The 15248-nt window shown below is 43.3% G+C and overlaps 1 protein-coding gene across 1 annotated transcript in view; it reads left to right on the top strand.

Moving 5' to 3' along the window:
* Window positions 1-15248, top strand: part of SPATA5 (spermatogenesis associated 5) — a 160557-nt gene that overhangs the window by 121356 nt on the left and 23953 nt on the right. The window contains exon 14 of the mRNA XM_031061994.1: window positions 6164-6328. Within this exon, the coding sequence (XP_030917854.1) occupies window positions 6164-6328 (165 nt within the window). The remainder of the gene's footprint in view (window positions 1-6163; window positions 6329-15248) is intronic.

A 15248-nucleotide genomic window follows, 5' to 3' on the forward strand; every position in this document is an offset into this window, starting at 1 on the left:
TGCTGAACACCTGCTGTCAAACTATCATGTCCTTTCTTGTCAGCTTGCACAACGTTCCAGGTCTTGAGCAAGACTGACACCACGGAAAGGCTGTGCAGCCTGGCTTTTATAAATCTGTGTGCAAAGCAAAGCCTTCACATAGGGAACTGCAGCATTTTCTAGGAGCTGGTTTTTAATAATGTTTGATAAAATTCTGTTAGCAAATGCATTTTATGGAGTAATGGATGCACCGTAGGCTATGGAACCAAAGTGCTCCACCCTGAGAGGAGTAGTAGATGTTGTGTAATGACAGCAGAGAGTAATCTGCCCAGATCTTGGGAGATGTACAAGGGTGGTGACCAGCAAAAAATGTCATCAAAGAGGGGAGCTGGTTAGAGATGTTGGCATGTGCTGAGGGTGGTGACAGATGTTGGCACAGAAGGAAGAAGGTGGGGAAGTGGAAGAGTGTGAGGAAAGGGGCTCTTGGCAGGAACAAAGCAGTATTGCTTGACTTGGGAGCCTGTAATTACAAGACTCCAGCCTTGTGACACAGTGAATAAGTGTGTCACCTGGAACAGAGGAATTTGGGGTTGCCTCCTGAAGCAGCTCGTGCCAGATGGAGCGGGAGTAAAAGCCTTCTGGGAGAATAAAATTTAGTCTCCACTGGACTATGGTTTTTAAGTCTTTAATGGTAATACTCCCATGTGTCTTTTCCCCTCAGCACTTTCTGTTAATTTTGGCAATTAAGCCATGGTTGCAAAAAAGCCTCCAGTAATCTGTCAGGATGGATGAGCTTCCTGTACTTGAAACTTTGAAAGATCCTAAAATGCCTGGCGCTTCCTGATCTGTTGGGCTGGGAGCATGACCTGCTCTGGCAGAGTGAGAATGAAAACATCAGGCATTGAGGTGAGCCTCAAAAGCATAGGGGAAGCACCTTGATGGGAGCTGCCTTCACTCCTGCCAGAGGTAAATGATGGCACAAGAAGGCCTCAACACTTCCCACACTTGCAATGCATCTGTCCTGACATGTGGGCAAAACCATGGAAAACATCTCACAAACACCTACTGCTTGCAGGAAGGCTGCGATGGGGTGGTGAGGCCCTGGCACAGGCTTCCTAGAGAAGCTGTGGATTCCTCATGCTTGGATGTGTTCCAAGCCAGGCTGGATGGGACTTGGAGCTACCTGGTCTAGTGGAAGGTGTCCCTGCCTATGGCAGAACTGGGTGATCTTTAAGGTCCCTTCCAACCAGGCCATTCTCTGATTCTGTTTCTTTAAAATGACTTAGAAATGTTCAAATACTCTTAATGGTGAAAGTAAAAAAAAGAAATTATTGCATTGCCCAATGAAGTTACAAGATATAGAGCATCTCTTGTATTGAGGAGTCCATGTAAGTAGGAGCCCTGACCACAGTTCATAAATAGCAATTGTTAATCTAAATTGGAAGGATTGATTTACAAAGGAACTATTCCCAGTCCTCTCATTTTCATCAGTGATCTAATCCCAACAGACTCCAGAGGCAAAATTAAACTTCTAGTTGCATTTTTTACGTTTCACATTTAAAGCAATGCATTTGCTTGAAAGGAAACAAGGAAACAAATTTAGGATAAAAATTTCTTCCTATTTGTGGAGATTAATTGCAGCAGAGAATATGCAGTAACACTGATTCTCCAGATGAGCTTCTCTACCTCCTGAACTGATTTGCTTTCTCTTACTCACCTCAATATGCCACTTACTTCTCAGGAGTTTTTAAGTTGTATCTGTTTTTGCTAAAGTTAGGTTACCTTCACACACAGTTCATGTGTGAGCTTTTCTTGTAAGATGTGATTAAGTATGCTTTTGATTAATTAAGCATGACTACTGGATTCCTGTCAGTAAGAATTTTTTTCCTGTCCCATAGAGAGCTCAGCTAGTTGTGCTTCTCCCATTGTTGTAGTTCTGCATTCTGTGACAAGGTGATTTTTTTAAATGGCCAAGTAACCTTTGACAAAGCTAACTAAAGGTAGATGCTTAAAAAAAACGGGAAAGAGGAGGAGGAAGATTAGCAAAGCCCTAAGGTTAAATCTGGTCTGTTCTTAACAGGAGCCACAAATATTTTCCAGGCTTCACCTATTAATGTTTTCTTTCCTGAAATAATTGTCTTCATAATTGCACACAAAATACACCTTTTTGACCTAGCTATCTTTTCCAATGATATATTTTGAGGGAATACTCCATTTTAATTACAAGAAAATGAAATGTTTCTTTTTGAAAGAGCAGCAGTTTCTCCTTAGAAAACTGTGGTTTTGCTGTCGATGATACTCTATATTACATGAGAATTATCCCACTTTCCTAGTCTTCCCCATAGGAGCATTGTATCTGTGTACCACTCATAACCCTTCAATGCATGGGCACTTGCATAACTGTTGTGGTAACAACAGCAACAAAAATCACATAAACCTGCAGAAGAATTGCTCAGCGGTACAAAGTATTCTGGGTTCGAACTATTCTGGCTTCTACCAGAACCCCAATTATTTAATTTTGTGCCCTTCCTGGTTGAAGTAAATTATGCAGCCCTCACATCTCGACATCAGTGAGTTATGTAGCTCTGTGCACACATCAATTAATTTTGGCCCCATCAAGTTCCCACCTCCTGTGTGCTGCTTGCCCCGAATCGGGTTTGCATCTCCCAGTCGCCAGCAGTTCATCTCGCGCTCCCGGCAGCTGCACCTGCCCAGGCCTGCAGCCCTGCTTCAACTCTTCACCCTCCCCCTCCTGCCTCTGCTCCTGCTCAGCTGAGCCACTGCCTGCTCCTGCTGGATTCCTCCTCCTTCTCTTCCTGCTCCACAGCTGGGATCCATCCTCCTGCTGATCCTGCCTCTGCTCCTGCTCAGCTGAGCCACTGCCTGCTCCTGCTGGATTCCTCCTCCTTCTCTTCCTGCTCCACAGCTTGGATCCATCCTGCTGCTGAATCCCTCCTCCTCCTGCTCCATCCTTGTGCCTTGCCAGGTGGTCACCACCTAATCCCATTGCACCCAGCCCAGGGCAGTGGCACTGGCCCAGAGGTCACCTGGCTGTCCTTATTGCTCTCCTCCCCATTTTCAAAGTGCACGTTGCAAGATTGAAGCTCCGTCTTCTGGAATGGCCTGTGAAAGTCATGGCATGCTTGGAGCAGCCATCTCTTAAATCCCTACCTGTGGTGAAGACTGGATCACACAATATCCCACTGAGAAAAGCAGAAGCTTCTAGGTCTATACAAAAAATGGTGTTGAGGAGAAAGGTGGTGCCAGCACCCATCCAAATCAGCCCTGCTGGTGAGCATGACCTGCAGGTGCCTGCATCATGTGCCCCAGCAGGCTTCCCTAAGCAACCCAGAAGAGCTCACTTCTCTCCAGTGAGCAAAGACATCATGAGGGATTTCTTCTTCCCTTACTGCCAGCCTCTGCGTGCAGCTTGGTTCTGAATTGTTTTGGCCAGACAGGAAAAGCATCTCTGTGAGAAGTGTGCAGAGTTGAAAAGCCTGGAAGGGCAGCGTGATGTCCTACAAATGAGAGAGGCCTTGGCTTCCTGTTGTGTTCTGAGCAGCCAGCAGCAGCTCTGCAGCCCACCCCCAGCCCCTCACCAGGCCCTTTTCCTCCAGGAACACCAGATAGGTCAAAGCAGGCCCCTTCCTCACCTTCTCCTGCTGATTTTAGCTCCTCAGGAACATGGAGAGGGGGAACCTGGTGGCTTGCCAAGGTGGTGGCAGCAGAGCCAGGAGCAGTCAGGCTGTGCTCAGGGTCTCCCAGGGTCACCACATCAGGAGGGCTGGTGGAGACCAGCTCTCAGTTCAATCTGCTTTTGTCTGCAGGGGCTAGAGGGAGTCTGACTTGTCTCATGCTGAGGTTATAGAATATTTTCTCTCCTTCTTGTCGATGTTGATATAGCCAGCGTGCACTGCTGTGACTGACTTGTGCTTTTTTTGTACAGTTCCCAGCACATCTGGTCACCTTGGATAAGGTCCCTGGGCCTGATTGTAGCAAAAAAGTAATGATAGCACGCTTAAAACTTGGGCCTTCAACTACCAACGTATGTAAAACACAAAGCACTTGGGACAAACTGGAGGAAACACAGATTTTAGTCACTGACCAGAAAAAAGTGTGTTCACTGTGTTAGATCTGCAGTTGTGCTTTTTGTGTCTTGGAACTGAGAGCCAGGCAATGGAGTGCTTGCTCCCAGCTGATTGGCACTGAGTGTTTTCCGTGTCCCACCAGCACCACAGCCCTGGTCATTCATCAGTGGGAAGTTAAGCTGGCTCTAGAAGATGTTCTAATTATCTGGATGTCCTGATGAAACCTGCCTTGGTTTGAAAGAGGCACCACCATACTCTTGTGAACATTTCTTGTTTCTTCTAAATAATAGAATTAGCTATGGGCATTTCCTTAAGAGCATGCAGAACACAATTGCAGTTTAATTCCACTCCCTCCAAGCCTAGTCTTGAAACATGCAAATTTCTCTTTCAAGTGTGTTGGCAAAAAATGGCAACATCCTGATGAACACACACGATTTAGACACTGAATTGTACACTGGTCAGGACATTGTCAGTGAGCTGAGTTCTTGGGTGGGTTCATCAGGAGTGGAAAACAGCACAGTCTGCTGAGCAGATATCAGTGGACAGCTTGTTTCTTGCTCTCTTCTGTAGGGATCCAGCACTGGCCACTGCAGACACAGGGTGTGGGCTGGGTATTGACTTGTGGGCTTCCCAGCCTTGCTCTGTCCTTGCACAGCTCCATGCAGCACCACAGGACCGTGCGCTTTCTGCTGAGCATTTTCATGTTTTGTTTTAAAAATAACGAGATGTCTCTTAACATTCAGGATACATTTTTCCACTCTGAAGCACCACAACAGTCTTTTTAAAGAAACTCTAGGAAGGGTGTTGACTTGATCAATGCTGTGCAGGAAGGAAAGCTCTTTCCTACTATTTTTTCAGCATGACTTTCACTGACATGATCAGGCTGGGAAAAGACTTATTGGCTGACAGCCCAGGACAGCCATGCAATATCTCTAGTCATCTGGAACTCAAACTAGTCTACCCAAGGGAGAACCATAACATAAAAACAATTTAGGTTACACACTGAATCTTATAAACATTGTTCAGTTTCTAAAAATTAGTTTAAATACTATTTATGTGCATTTGCTGTGCATGGGATTATTGTATTTTGCTTTTCTTTTTTCCAAATGTTAAGAAAGGCTGGAGGGTTTTTACTTTTTTTACTGTAGATGGTTTTCAAAAACCTTGGAGATTTTTTTATAAACATAGGGAAATGAGCTTCCTCCTTTCCTATAAATTTAAGAGTTTGGCTTCTCCTCTATATTGGATATAATTGTTTTATATATAGATAAAGTTTACTTTTTGACCCTGTCCAGAAAGCTGTTTGAAGGGAGCTTCCAGAGGCCCCGTGGTTCCCCTCCCGCTCAGCACTTTCACCAGACCAGATCAGAGACAGCTTGGCTTCCTCTGCTGAGCCATAAAACCCCCAAAGGCAGAATTTCCACAGCCTCCCCAGTAACCTGCCCTGAGGCTGTGCTTCTCTTCTAGAAATTTTTTTCCTCCCATCCAGTCTGAACCCTCCACGCTGCCCACTGTGGGCATTGTCCCATCTTATATTTTCTGTCTCTGTTTGCTCTGCCACCCTCCCACCCCCAGTATAAACTGAACACCCAAAGTGCAAGGCCAAACACATGTGCGTGGAGCTGTGCATCACTGGCCCCTCTCTGTTGTTGCCTTATTTTGCATAGAAAACCTCATCAGTGTGATCTGCTTGTCTGTAAGCATGTGCAGTTCTAATAATGTGGGATAAAGCAACGTGGATCCACAATGTAAGATTCACTCCAACAAAACCCTTCTTTTCTCTGCTTGTTGTCTTGTTGGAAGATCTGAACTTGGGATGTGTCCATTGCCACCTGTCCTTCTGCCAAGTCCTAACATTCCAGCACACCTTGCAACAAGTCTAGAAGTATTGTTTTAGGAAAATGACTGTGGTTCCTCTATGATTCCTTTTTTCCATAAACTGGTATTTCACAAGCTGAGTAGCCTTACTGTCTTTTCTTGTGCAGGTTCATACTTTTGTTTAAACTGTTGATTATTTGGTGGTGGTGTTGTTTTTGAGCTGTGGTTTTTTACTCCCTTGATGTGCTGTAACTTTTGCTGTGACACTTTCATTGCAGGCCCTGCTGAGGCCGGGGCGAATAGACAGAATTATCTACGTGCCACTGCCAGATGCAGCCACTCGCAGGGAAATCTTCAGGCTCCATTTCCAGTCCATGCCAGTCAGCGACGATGTCTGCTTGGCCGAGCTCGTGGAGCGCACGCAGAAGTACTCGGGAGCTGAGGTAAAACTTCCTGGAGTCGGTGCACAAAGGGTGTTTCAAGTTGAACTCAAACGTCCCTTGAGCTTTCTCGGAGTGCTGGTGGGAATTATGAAAGGGAATATTTCAGATATTCCTGTGTTTTTGCAATCTGGGGCTTTTTTACTTCAAGGTCCCCATCAGAAGAGTGGTGCCAGGAGAAGGGTCTTTTTCAGGGTGAGCCTTCATACAGTTGCAGGCAGCCTCACAGGATGTGCTGCCAGGACTGGAGGGAGGTGGAGGCAAGCTCTCCCAGACTTCCCAGACAGTTCCTCCACATCTCCAGGAATCTTTTGAGTGCAGGATTGTGACTGAGAGCCTTAGGAGGAGAGAGGAGAGATGGAGGTAAGAAACAATGTAGGGGAATTGCAAGCGAGTTGCTTTGAAACTTGTATTTTCCTATTCTATATAATCAAAACTTCACAGCAGCATTTATTGTTATAGTTCATTGCTATTATTTAGCTTCTGACAGTGAATGGCAGACAATTATTTCCTGTCCTGGGCAGAAGGAGAAACTTTTTCAGATGCTGCTGCCTGGCAGTTATACTAAGTATCAGGACATTAGTGGTCACCATTCTGCTCCCTGAATGTTATTCATGTTAGTCTCTCATGAAAGGATATTTCGTTCTTTCCTCATTTTAATTAATTGAGAGTAATTATATTAATTCAAAAATTCAAAGAATGTTAATAAGGTTGCCAAGCTGAGCTCTTGAAAGTATGAAATACCAGAATTTCCACCTTGCTGTAGCCAGCCCTAATGTCTGCATTATCACACCATCTAATTACATAGCCACCTTCTGCTTTTTCCATAGCAGAGTGGAAAATGTGCTGTGCTTGCCTTGGCTTCCCATGTCACTGTGTGCTGTTTACAGGGGCAGGGAAATAAGCTACATTTTTGTCTTGGGTGATTGTGGAGAATTCGTGTGATTGCTTGAAGGCCCTTCTCAAAGGACTGGTGGTGCTCCCAGGCCAGGCTTCCCCTCATTTAGCTGTCACTTAGATGCTGGTGGGCTGGAAAATGCTGTGCTGCCTACTCCTAACTTCTGGCTGGTGTGGGCACTGCTGTGTGTGCTGTGGGGTCATTTTGGGAAGCTGTGTCACAGCAGACACCAAAGCCAAACCCATGAGAGATTTCCTCCTCCAGAGCACAGGACAGACTGCACTCTGGGGATGAATGAATGATTGGAAGCTCTGTAGTGAGCAGAGCTGGTTTGTGTAGCACATCTCTCTGTCCGGAATGTGGGCTCTCACAATGAAAAAAAAAGGCAACAATAGAAAGGATTTCATGCTTAAATGTTGGTCTGGAAGACTGTCACAGCTCTACTGCTTCCATGTTTTGGAAGTAACAGTGTTATGTTTATATCTGGGGGACAGTGACACAACTTGGGAAAATGTATCTGCCTCTGGCTGAGTTACAAGCCTCCAAAAACATAAATATAAACATCTCCTCTGTTGCATATGGCAACTGTCGCCTTACCGGGCAACAACTGCAATGCTTGTATTTTAGAAATTCCAAGCATATGGGGATTTCCTTTGGATCTGGATCAGCTGAAAAGCTAGTGGTGAATTCCAGTGCCTGGTTGATAATGAGTCACAAATGTCTTGGTGCTGGCTTTGTGCAGAATCAGAAATAAGTTAATGGGTCATTGAGCGCAGCTACAGACTGGTTTCAGGGGGGAAAAAAAGCTGCCTGTTTCTAATATGGTATTTCTCACGAATTTTGTTCTTTTGCATCATGCAAAGTATTATAATAACTGGGATGTAAAGAGTAAATACAGAAAAAGCCTCAGTCAGGGTTTCTTGGAAGAATATATAAAGTCTTGATAGTTGGCACACACAGTGGCCAGTTTCATTAAGCCTTTTCTTCCCAGTGTCTCCAGCTTCCCAGCTTTACAAATAGTTTCCGCTGCTGAATGGCAAGTTCCCATTGCACTGCTCTAGCCTTTGTTCAGAGAAAGAAATGGAAAATGCCTGGTTTTGTGACTGGAAGATGCTGTATGAATAGGGAGCTGCGTGTAAAGATGCGTTGAATCATCCTGACATGAGCTGAATAAACAGCCAGGAAAGTGGATAGTTCAGTGTGCTTCTGGCTTCCAACTTGGCCCCTTTTCAGATCAGATACTTGTGTATTTTTGCCTGTCATCGCTTATGACCAGTTATCTCTGTTCACCTGCTGCATGTACGTTTCTCTTAATGACTACCTTTAAAGATACATCAAGATAGCGAAATGGGGTGATTACTTCCCACTGTTTCATGTGAGGGAAGGTGGAAGATAATTTATGAGGGTGAATTACAGTTTCCTTCTCTTGTGTGTCAGTGAAGTTTAATAAGAAAAAAGACATTAGATGAGCAATGTCTGTACAGTTAACTTTTAGGTCGAAGAAATCCTCAGCTTTCTGGAAATGTTTGAATTTGAGTGCAATCTTCATTTCCAGACCTTTCTGAAGTAGTGCTCAGCAGCAGTACTTGGGCTCCTCTTCAGGGATACTGCATTTTAATTTGGGCCAGATTGCAGGAGGTCCAACTTTTATGAAACTGATAATTTTTAATGGTTTTACATAATTAGAATGTCTGTGCTCTGAGCTTGTTCACAGTTTGATCACAGCTTTTCCTAGAGCATTTTCACTGTTGTACTTCATGCTGAGAAATTTTATCTGTTTCATTTCCCACTGAAGTAGGGATAATTAGAGATCTGACCACAGAAGTATTTAAAAGCAATGTTTTAAAGTACAAGCAGTGTGAGTTTTTTGGGTTTCATTTGCTTGTTTTTATGGTGCTGTCACAGCCAGCTATCCCTAGGAAAGATGGGCTTTCCACAAACTTAGGTGCTCCATTTTTCAGTTTGGGGTTAGACAAGCACGGGATAAAGAGAGTGTTTCCCCACTGGAGAAATATTTTGTTCCAAAAAGTAGGTGATAAAAAGGAAAATAAACCCAGCAGAGTGAGAGATGTTCTTTTATTGTCTGAGCCGCAGTCAGATGAGGTTTTTGTTGCAATTTAAAAGGCAGAGAGGGAGGTTCTAGGCAGAAACTGAAATAAAGTGTTGAGTTGTTTTGAGTTTAAAGTTGGTTGGAAGTAATAAAAAATTAAATAATCTGGGTATGATGACAATATTCCTCAGATGAGTGTGCTTATAAAAGTAAGATAATGGGGACTGACTGCTTTTAAATTGGTGGAAAGCAGGTCATGGTGAAAGCCAAGGCTGGCATGGTTTCTATAGTATTATCAGTTTCCATGCTTACAGGACACAAGAGTAGAGCAGGAATCTTGGAACCTGTAAATCTTTCACTGGTTCTGAATCGAAGTGGAGCAGTTAATGTAAAAAATATCTTTCTCACTTTGCAATAACTCTCAATGGGAGCCCAGAAAATGAAAGGGAAGAAAAGCAAGCTGATGAAGGTTTGCTCTGGCTCAAATAAGAGCAGATGTGATGCCAGAAAGATTTGTGCAGCAGCAAACTAGCTGAAATCAACTCAAGTCTTTGACTTTTAAAATATGTATTCCAAAACATGCTTGTTCTTGTTTACCAGATATTGACATATTTAAACTAGTAACTTTAATTAAAAACACCCCCAAACAACCAGACCTCTCCAAAATCCTCTGTTTCGTGCTGAGGAAGATACTAAGTACAAAAGGAATGAGGATGTGTTCCACCATAGGTTCACAGGAGAGTAAAGACCCTTTTAAGAGACTGGGGAAGATTTGTCTGTTTAGTAAAGGACATCTACAGTAAAGGAGAGAGAGGGTTTAGATACAGGGGAAAAACTGGATGTTCAAAAGATAAGGATGTGTTGCCTTCTTTACATCTAGCTGTACATGAAGGAAAAGATCTTCCAGACTTAAGGAAAAGGCTTTCTGCTTAGCAGTATTAAAGGGCAGTGGATTCAATCCTATATAGTAGCCTGAAGTATTACAGTGAAATGTGATTTTTCAAGGTGATTTTTCAAGGTGAGGAATGCCATCAAATTGAAATGTAGCAAGATAAAGGCCTCAGATGAACCTCTGATGTTTCTCTTGGACTGGTGCAGAGGATCTCTTAATTTATGTCACTCATTGAAAAGTGAACATTTTTGTGTGGGTGGATGAGGAAAAGTCTCAGCCTTTATCCAATATGGGTAGCATGGGATCACCTCCTTCCTTACACACATTTATCAGTGCTAAGGATGTGTCTGGCACAGGTGGCTGGAAGGTGAGGAAATACCTGGCATTGGGAATGTTTTCCAAATGTTAGTGTTTGGGATAAACGAGATGAATCACTGGAAAGGAAATCACTAACTGCACAGGACTTCCCATGGGATTTTGCCTGCTGCTGGTCTCGCAGGAGGCTCCTACGTGCAGAATGTGCTCGGGCACACGGGGAGTGAGGGCAGTGTGAGCACCTGGGGATGCCTGGGAATGGCATTGGCATGGCAGTGCTGAAAGCAGGACTTGGGGGCATTACTCTGCCTCTCCCTGCTCTTTTCAGTCACTTCAGAAAGATCTGGTTCCTGTCGCCCGTTTTTCAGAGGTGTTTCCCAGAGTGGGTGGATTTTCACCATGATGTGTCTGAGCTGAGGCCTGATAAAGAGCTGTGTGCTCTGACCTAGTGAGGGTGTAGAGCATGGCTGGCAGTCAGCACATTTATGCCAAACATAAGGTTTGGTGTAGAGGGGAGTATTGGCACTGAAATTTATGCATGGCAAGCTCATCTGAGAAAGAACATTTTCTCCTTCAGTGAGATAATGATTTGCTAATAGTTGAATCAAGCAGGGGAGATTTAATGCATGTGGCTGGAGGGACATTAGTGTTTCCGAAAAGGTCAGACACATTAACAGCTCAGGAGGACACAGTCGAAACTGCTTCCTAAGGAACTCAAAGAACAGTGATCCTCAGAGGAACTTGGGCAAAAAAGCCAGGGGAATTTGAATGAGCACCAGCCAGTGCTGAGGAATGAAATTTTGCTTGCTCCTCAAACCTGACTTCTTTTTTTCCCTCAAAAAGCTGATATTTGATTCTTTAAATGCCAAAACAGTTCAGATGCAGGAACGTTACAGCTGATTTCAACGTGTTTTTCTTCATTAACTAGGTATTGTCACCCAGATTCTGTAAGTGAGCACTCTTGTGTTTCCTTTTGCAGGGTTGTTTTGTGTTGTGTCCAGTGTCTGGACAAAGAACATGAGTAGGAGCTTCACCTGTGTCAGGAGCAAGTTCCCTTCCCTTGAGCTTGCACAAGCCAGTTGTGGCCAGGGGAGATGCCTGGCTTTGCCAGCAGCGCCAACTGTGCTGTCTTCTCCTTCCCATTTTCACACAACCTACCCATGGCAGAGTAACCAGGAGCTCCCAGTTGCTGAGGGTGGCAGAGGGGTGCATGCTGCCAGCACAGCAGGGCACGGCTGAGCTGCCACTGTCACACAGGCTTATAAAAGAGGGACCTAGGCACAGCCTCTGTCAGCCAGCTTTACTTGCCCTCTGCTCTTGCCTCTGGCTTTGCTGCCTTATTGTCCTGGGCTTGGCTGCAATTCCCAGCAATGGAAAAACATGTTGCTTTTTAAAAGCAGATGGGAATTCATTCTTGAAGGAAAAAATATGTCTCTATAGCCTACTGCTATTGTTTTCTTCGAGTTTTATTTTTTGCCTGTGAGTTATTTCTAGCAACTTTTAATTTTTTTTAATCAGACAGTGGGGATTATTCTTCAATGTCTTAAAGCACACGCTCTTAGTATAGCAGTGATCACAAGTGGGGGTATGGAAAGTTCAGAGTGAAAATTGCATTTGCAGTCATCAGGAAGGAATTGGAAGTGTTGACTTATTTCTGCCTTTTGAAGTACTTTCATTGGTGTAATACAAATGCTTATATTAGCTCAGAGTTGACGAATTGGCTTTTATGTTTTAAAAAAAGGAAAATAAAAGATAAAAAGTGTGTTTTTCCTCACACTGACCTGTTTTTCTGATTTAAACCTGTAGTGCTGGCACCTGATCTCATAAGTTATGATGTGTCACGGGGTATGTGGTTAGGAGTGAACTTGCTGCTTGGAGTTTGTCTCAACTCTAGTCCTAAAGTATAAGACAAGGTGTACAAATTTGAGAAAGTCACCAAAAGGTTATTGCAGTTGAGAGAAGACTTATTCCTGGGTCTTCTACTCTTATATGACAGCTTCAGGGCCACATTCTCTCAACATACACAAGTTGCTGTTAATACTGAGTATTTAGTATAGTGGTAAAAGGTATGTCTGAAGTTTTCTTGTTTCATTGATTCATATTCACTTTTTTCTTAAACTGGGGTGGGTGGGGAGAGTAAATATGCTTATATATTCATTGCTATTTCTCATGCCCTTAAGATTAGCAAGTGTCTGACTTGCTTAAGTGTCTGTTATGATTAATTTTAGTAGTATTCAGTGTCTGACTGTCCATCCTCAGTGTTCAATTTCTCTTCCTTTACATGTAAATTCATTTTCCCCCTGGATATGCTGCATTAAGAGGAGGGCCACCAAGTTGATTAGAGGGATGGAGCACCTTTCCTGTGAGGAAAAGCTGAGGGAATTTGGATTGTTCAGCCTGGAGAAGAGGAAGCTTTGGGGTTACTTAATTGTGGCCTTCCAGTACTTGAAGGGACCATGCAAGAAGGGAGGAGTGTTTTCAGGGCTTGTAGTGACAGGACAAGGAGGAATGGCTTCAAACTGAAAGAAAATAAGTTTGGGTTAGATTATTATGAAGAAATTGTTCCCTCTGAGGGTGGTGAGGCCCTGGCACAGCTTTGCCCAGGGAAGCTGTGGCTGCCCCCCCCCTGCTGGAGCTCTGGGCAGCCTGGGATAGTGGAAGGTGTCCCTGTCCATGGCAGGGGGGTTGGAAAGAGGTGATCTTTAGGATCTCTTCCAGCCCAGGCTGTTACATGATTCTGTGATTTCAGAGACGTGGCACGTTTCAAGGCATGATGTCCAGCATCTGCTTGGCCAGGAGAGCTGCAGAAAGTTCCCCACTTCTGCAGTGAAATTACTTTCCATCCTTAATAGAATCAGCCCTCCAAAACCACGGGTTGTACTTGGTCAGTGAGATCTGAAATGGCTCTGATTGTGATCTTAATTAGCACTAGGATATTTAGATGTAGTACCTGAAGGCTAATTCAGGATGTTTATACCAGATGAAAGCATCCACAGGAACACCTTGTGCTGACCTACTTGTGTTTCTGGGGCTGTGCCAGTTCAATTGCTGTCATGGTAGAAGAAATGTTAATGAATGGCAGAGGAATAATAGGGCCCAGGTGTAAAAGGCTGTTAATCTACCTGGCTATTGTTGCTGTGAATGAAGAACATGTTATTTTAGTGGCAACACTGACTGTTTACACTTCACTGAACTGCAAAGATTGGCAAGCCGGGGCTGTGTGTGTGAATTAAAATGTTTGAACATACATTGGTATCTTTGTGTGCAGGGAAAATAGGATGTTTGCTTTTGGCAGTCATCTGCAAAAAGTCATTGTTTCTGTTGCAAAAATTTGGAACCTAATAATGAATAATAATATCTAATAAAATCAAATCACAGTAGGCTGTGAATTTCTTGAACAATAAATGTACCTAATTTCAAGCTTCAGTGCTCTCACTAGTCAAACTACCATTGTGTAGTGCGTGCACCAACTATTCAGCTTCCATTGCTTTCTCCCATGATTGAAATGATATTTCACTTGTGTAAATTTTGAGTTTGTTTTCTGAGGGGTGATCATTATTGATAAAACATTTGGAGTGGGAGAGTTTTTTGGTTTCTTCCTTAAGTTTTTGACTTAAGTGATTTGCTTTGATACTTCCTGTCCCTAACAATGTGTGTAAGGCATAGGCTTATGCACTTGTCATCCCATAAAGTTATTTGAGTTCAAAAATGCACTCTGGTATATTCCTTTCAAAGAGTTTTTGATTATGTGTAAGTTTTTTAATAGAAGTGAGATTTTTGGGGATAGAATTGTTGAAATGTCTGCTTTTGTTCCACTAGCTTTTTTTATCCACAAACTCTAGCAATGGCATTGTTGGAGCTGGTGGCTTTTTGGTGAGATTAAGCTTCTCAGTGGTAACTCTGAAACTATTTGAGAAGTTGTTGGTAATTAAAATAGTCACTGATGCTGAATGTGGGAACAGGGAATCTTGCAGCCAAACCTCCATTGTCAAATGGGGCAGTTTTCATTCTGGCCATGTAACTTCTGTTTTCCAGAGCCCTGCTGGAAGCTGATGGGCACAAGCACTACTGTAGCTCAGATTTTTGCATAGCAGAAGTTGAAAGTTGTTATTTCCAAGTTATCTTTTATGCTTACCCTTACATACATATGGAAAAGCTTTGGATTGCCTTTGGCAAAAGGCTTAAAAGGTTATTGGCAGATGGAAGCAGCACAATAACAACTCTGCAGCAAATTATTAGCTATGTTAGAAGCAATTCCATGGTCTGTTTTACTTTTTAATTAAACTTTTTTCAGACTTTTTTCACACTATCACCTAGTTCTCAGCTTAGGCTTTTTGTTTCCTGTCTTTGAGTAATGAAAATGTCAAGGATAGCTGGGTAGGAAAAAAGCCTTTCAGGTCCAGTCTTCAGTAATTTGTCCATGGCATTGCATGTACAGAAGGGAGCCATCGGATCTGGCCTGACCACTTGCAGTGGGAGAAAACAGAGCAAACCCCAAGATGACTGCAAGTGCTAATTGGTCTTGACATCCCCATTGTCAGGAAAGGAGAACCAAGAGCGTTTTGTCCAGTTTAAAAGAGCTGCTTTGGTTTTGTTTGATGGTTTATTTTCTTATTTTGGGAAGTTGGGGATGAGAGTTATTTTCTCAAAGTAACTGGTGTCTCAGAGACGTAGCGTTTGTTACTTCATTTCCTAGCAAACAAAGTGAATTTGTGATAAAACTAGAAAATTACTATTACATTAACATTGCACAGTGACACACACTGTT

Source organism: Geospiza fortis, unplaced genomic scaffold (genome assembly GCF_000277835.1).
Source record: "Geospiza fortis unplaced genomic scaffold, GeoFor_1.0 scaffold636, whole genome shotgun sequence".
In the NCBI taxonomy this organism is placed as follows: domain Eukaryota; kingdom Metazoa; phylum Chordata; class Aves; order Passeriformes; family Thraupidae; genus Geospiza; species Geospiza fortis.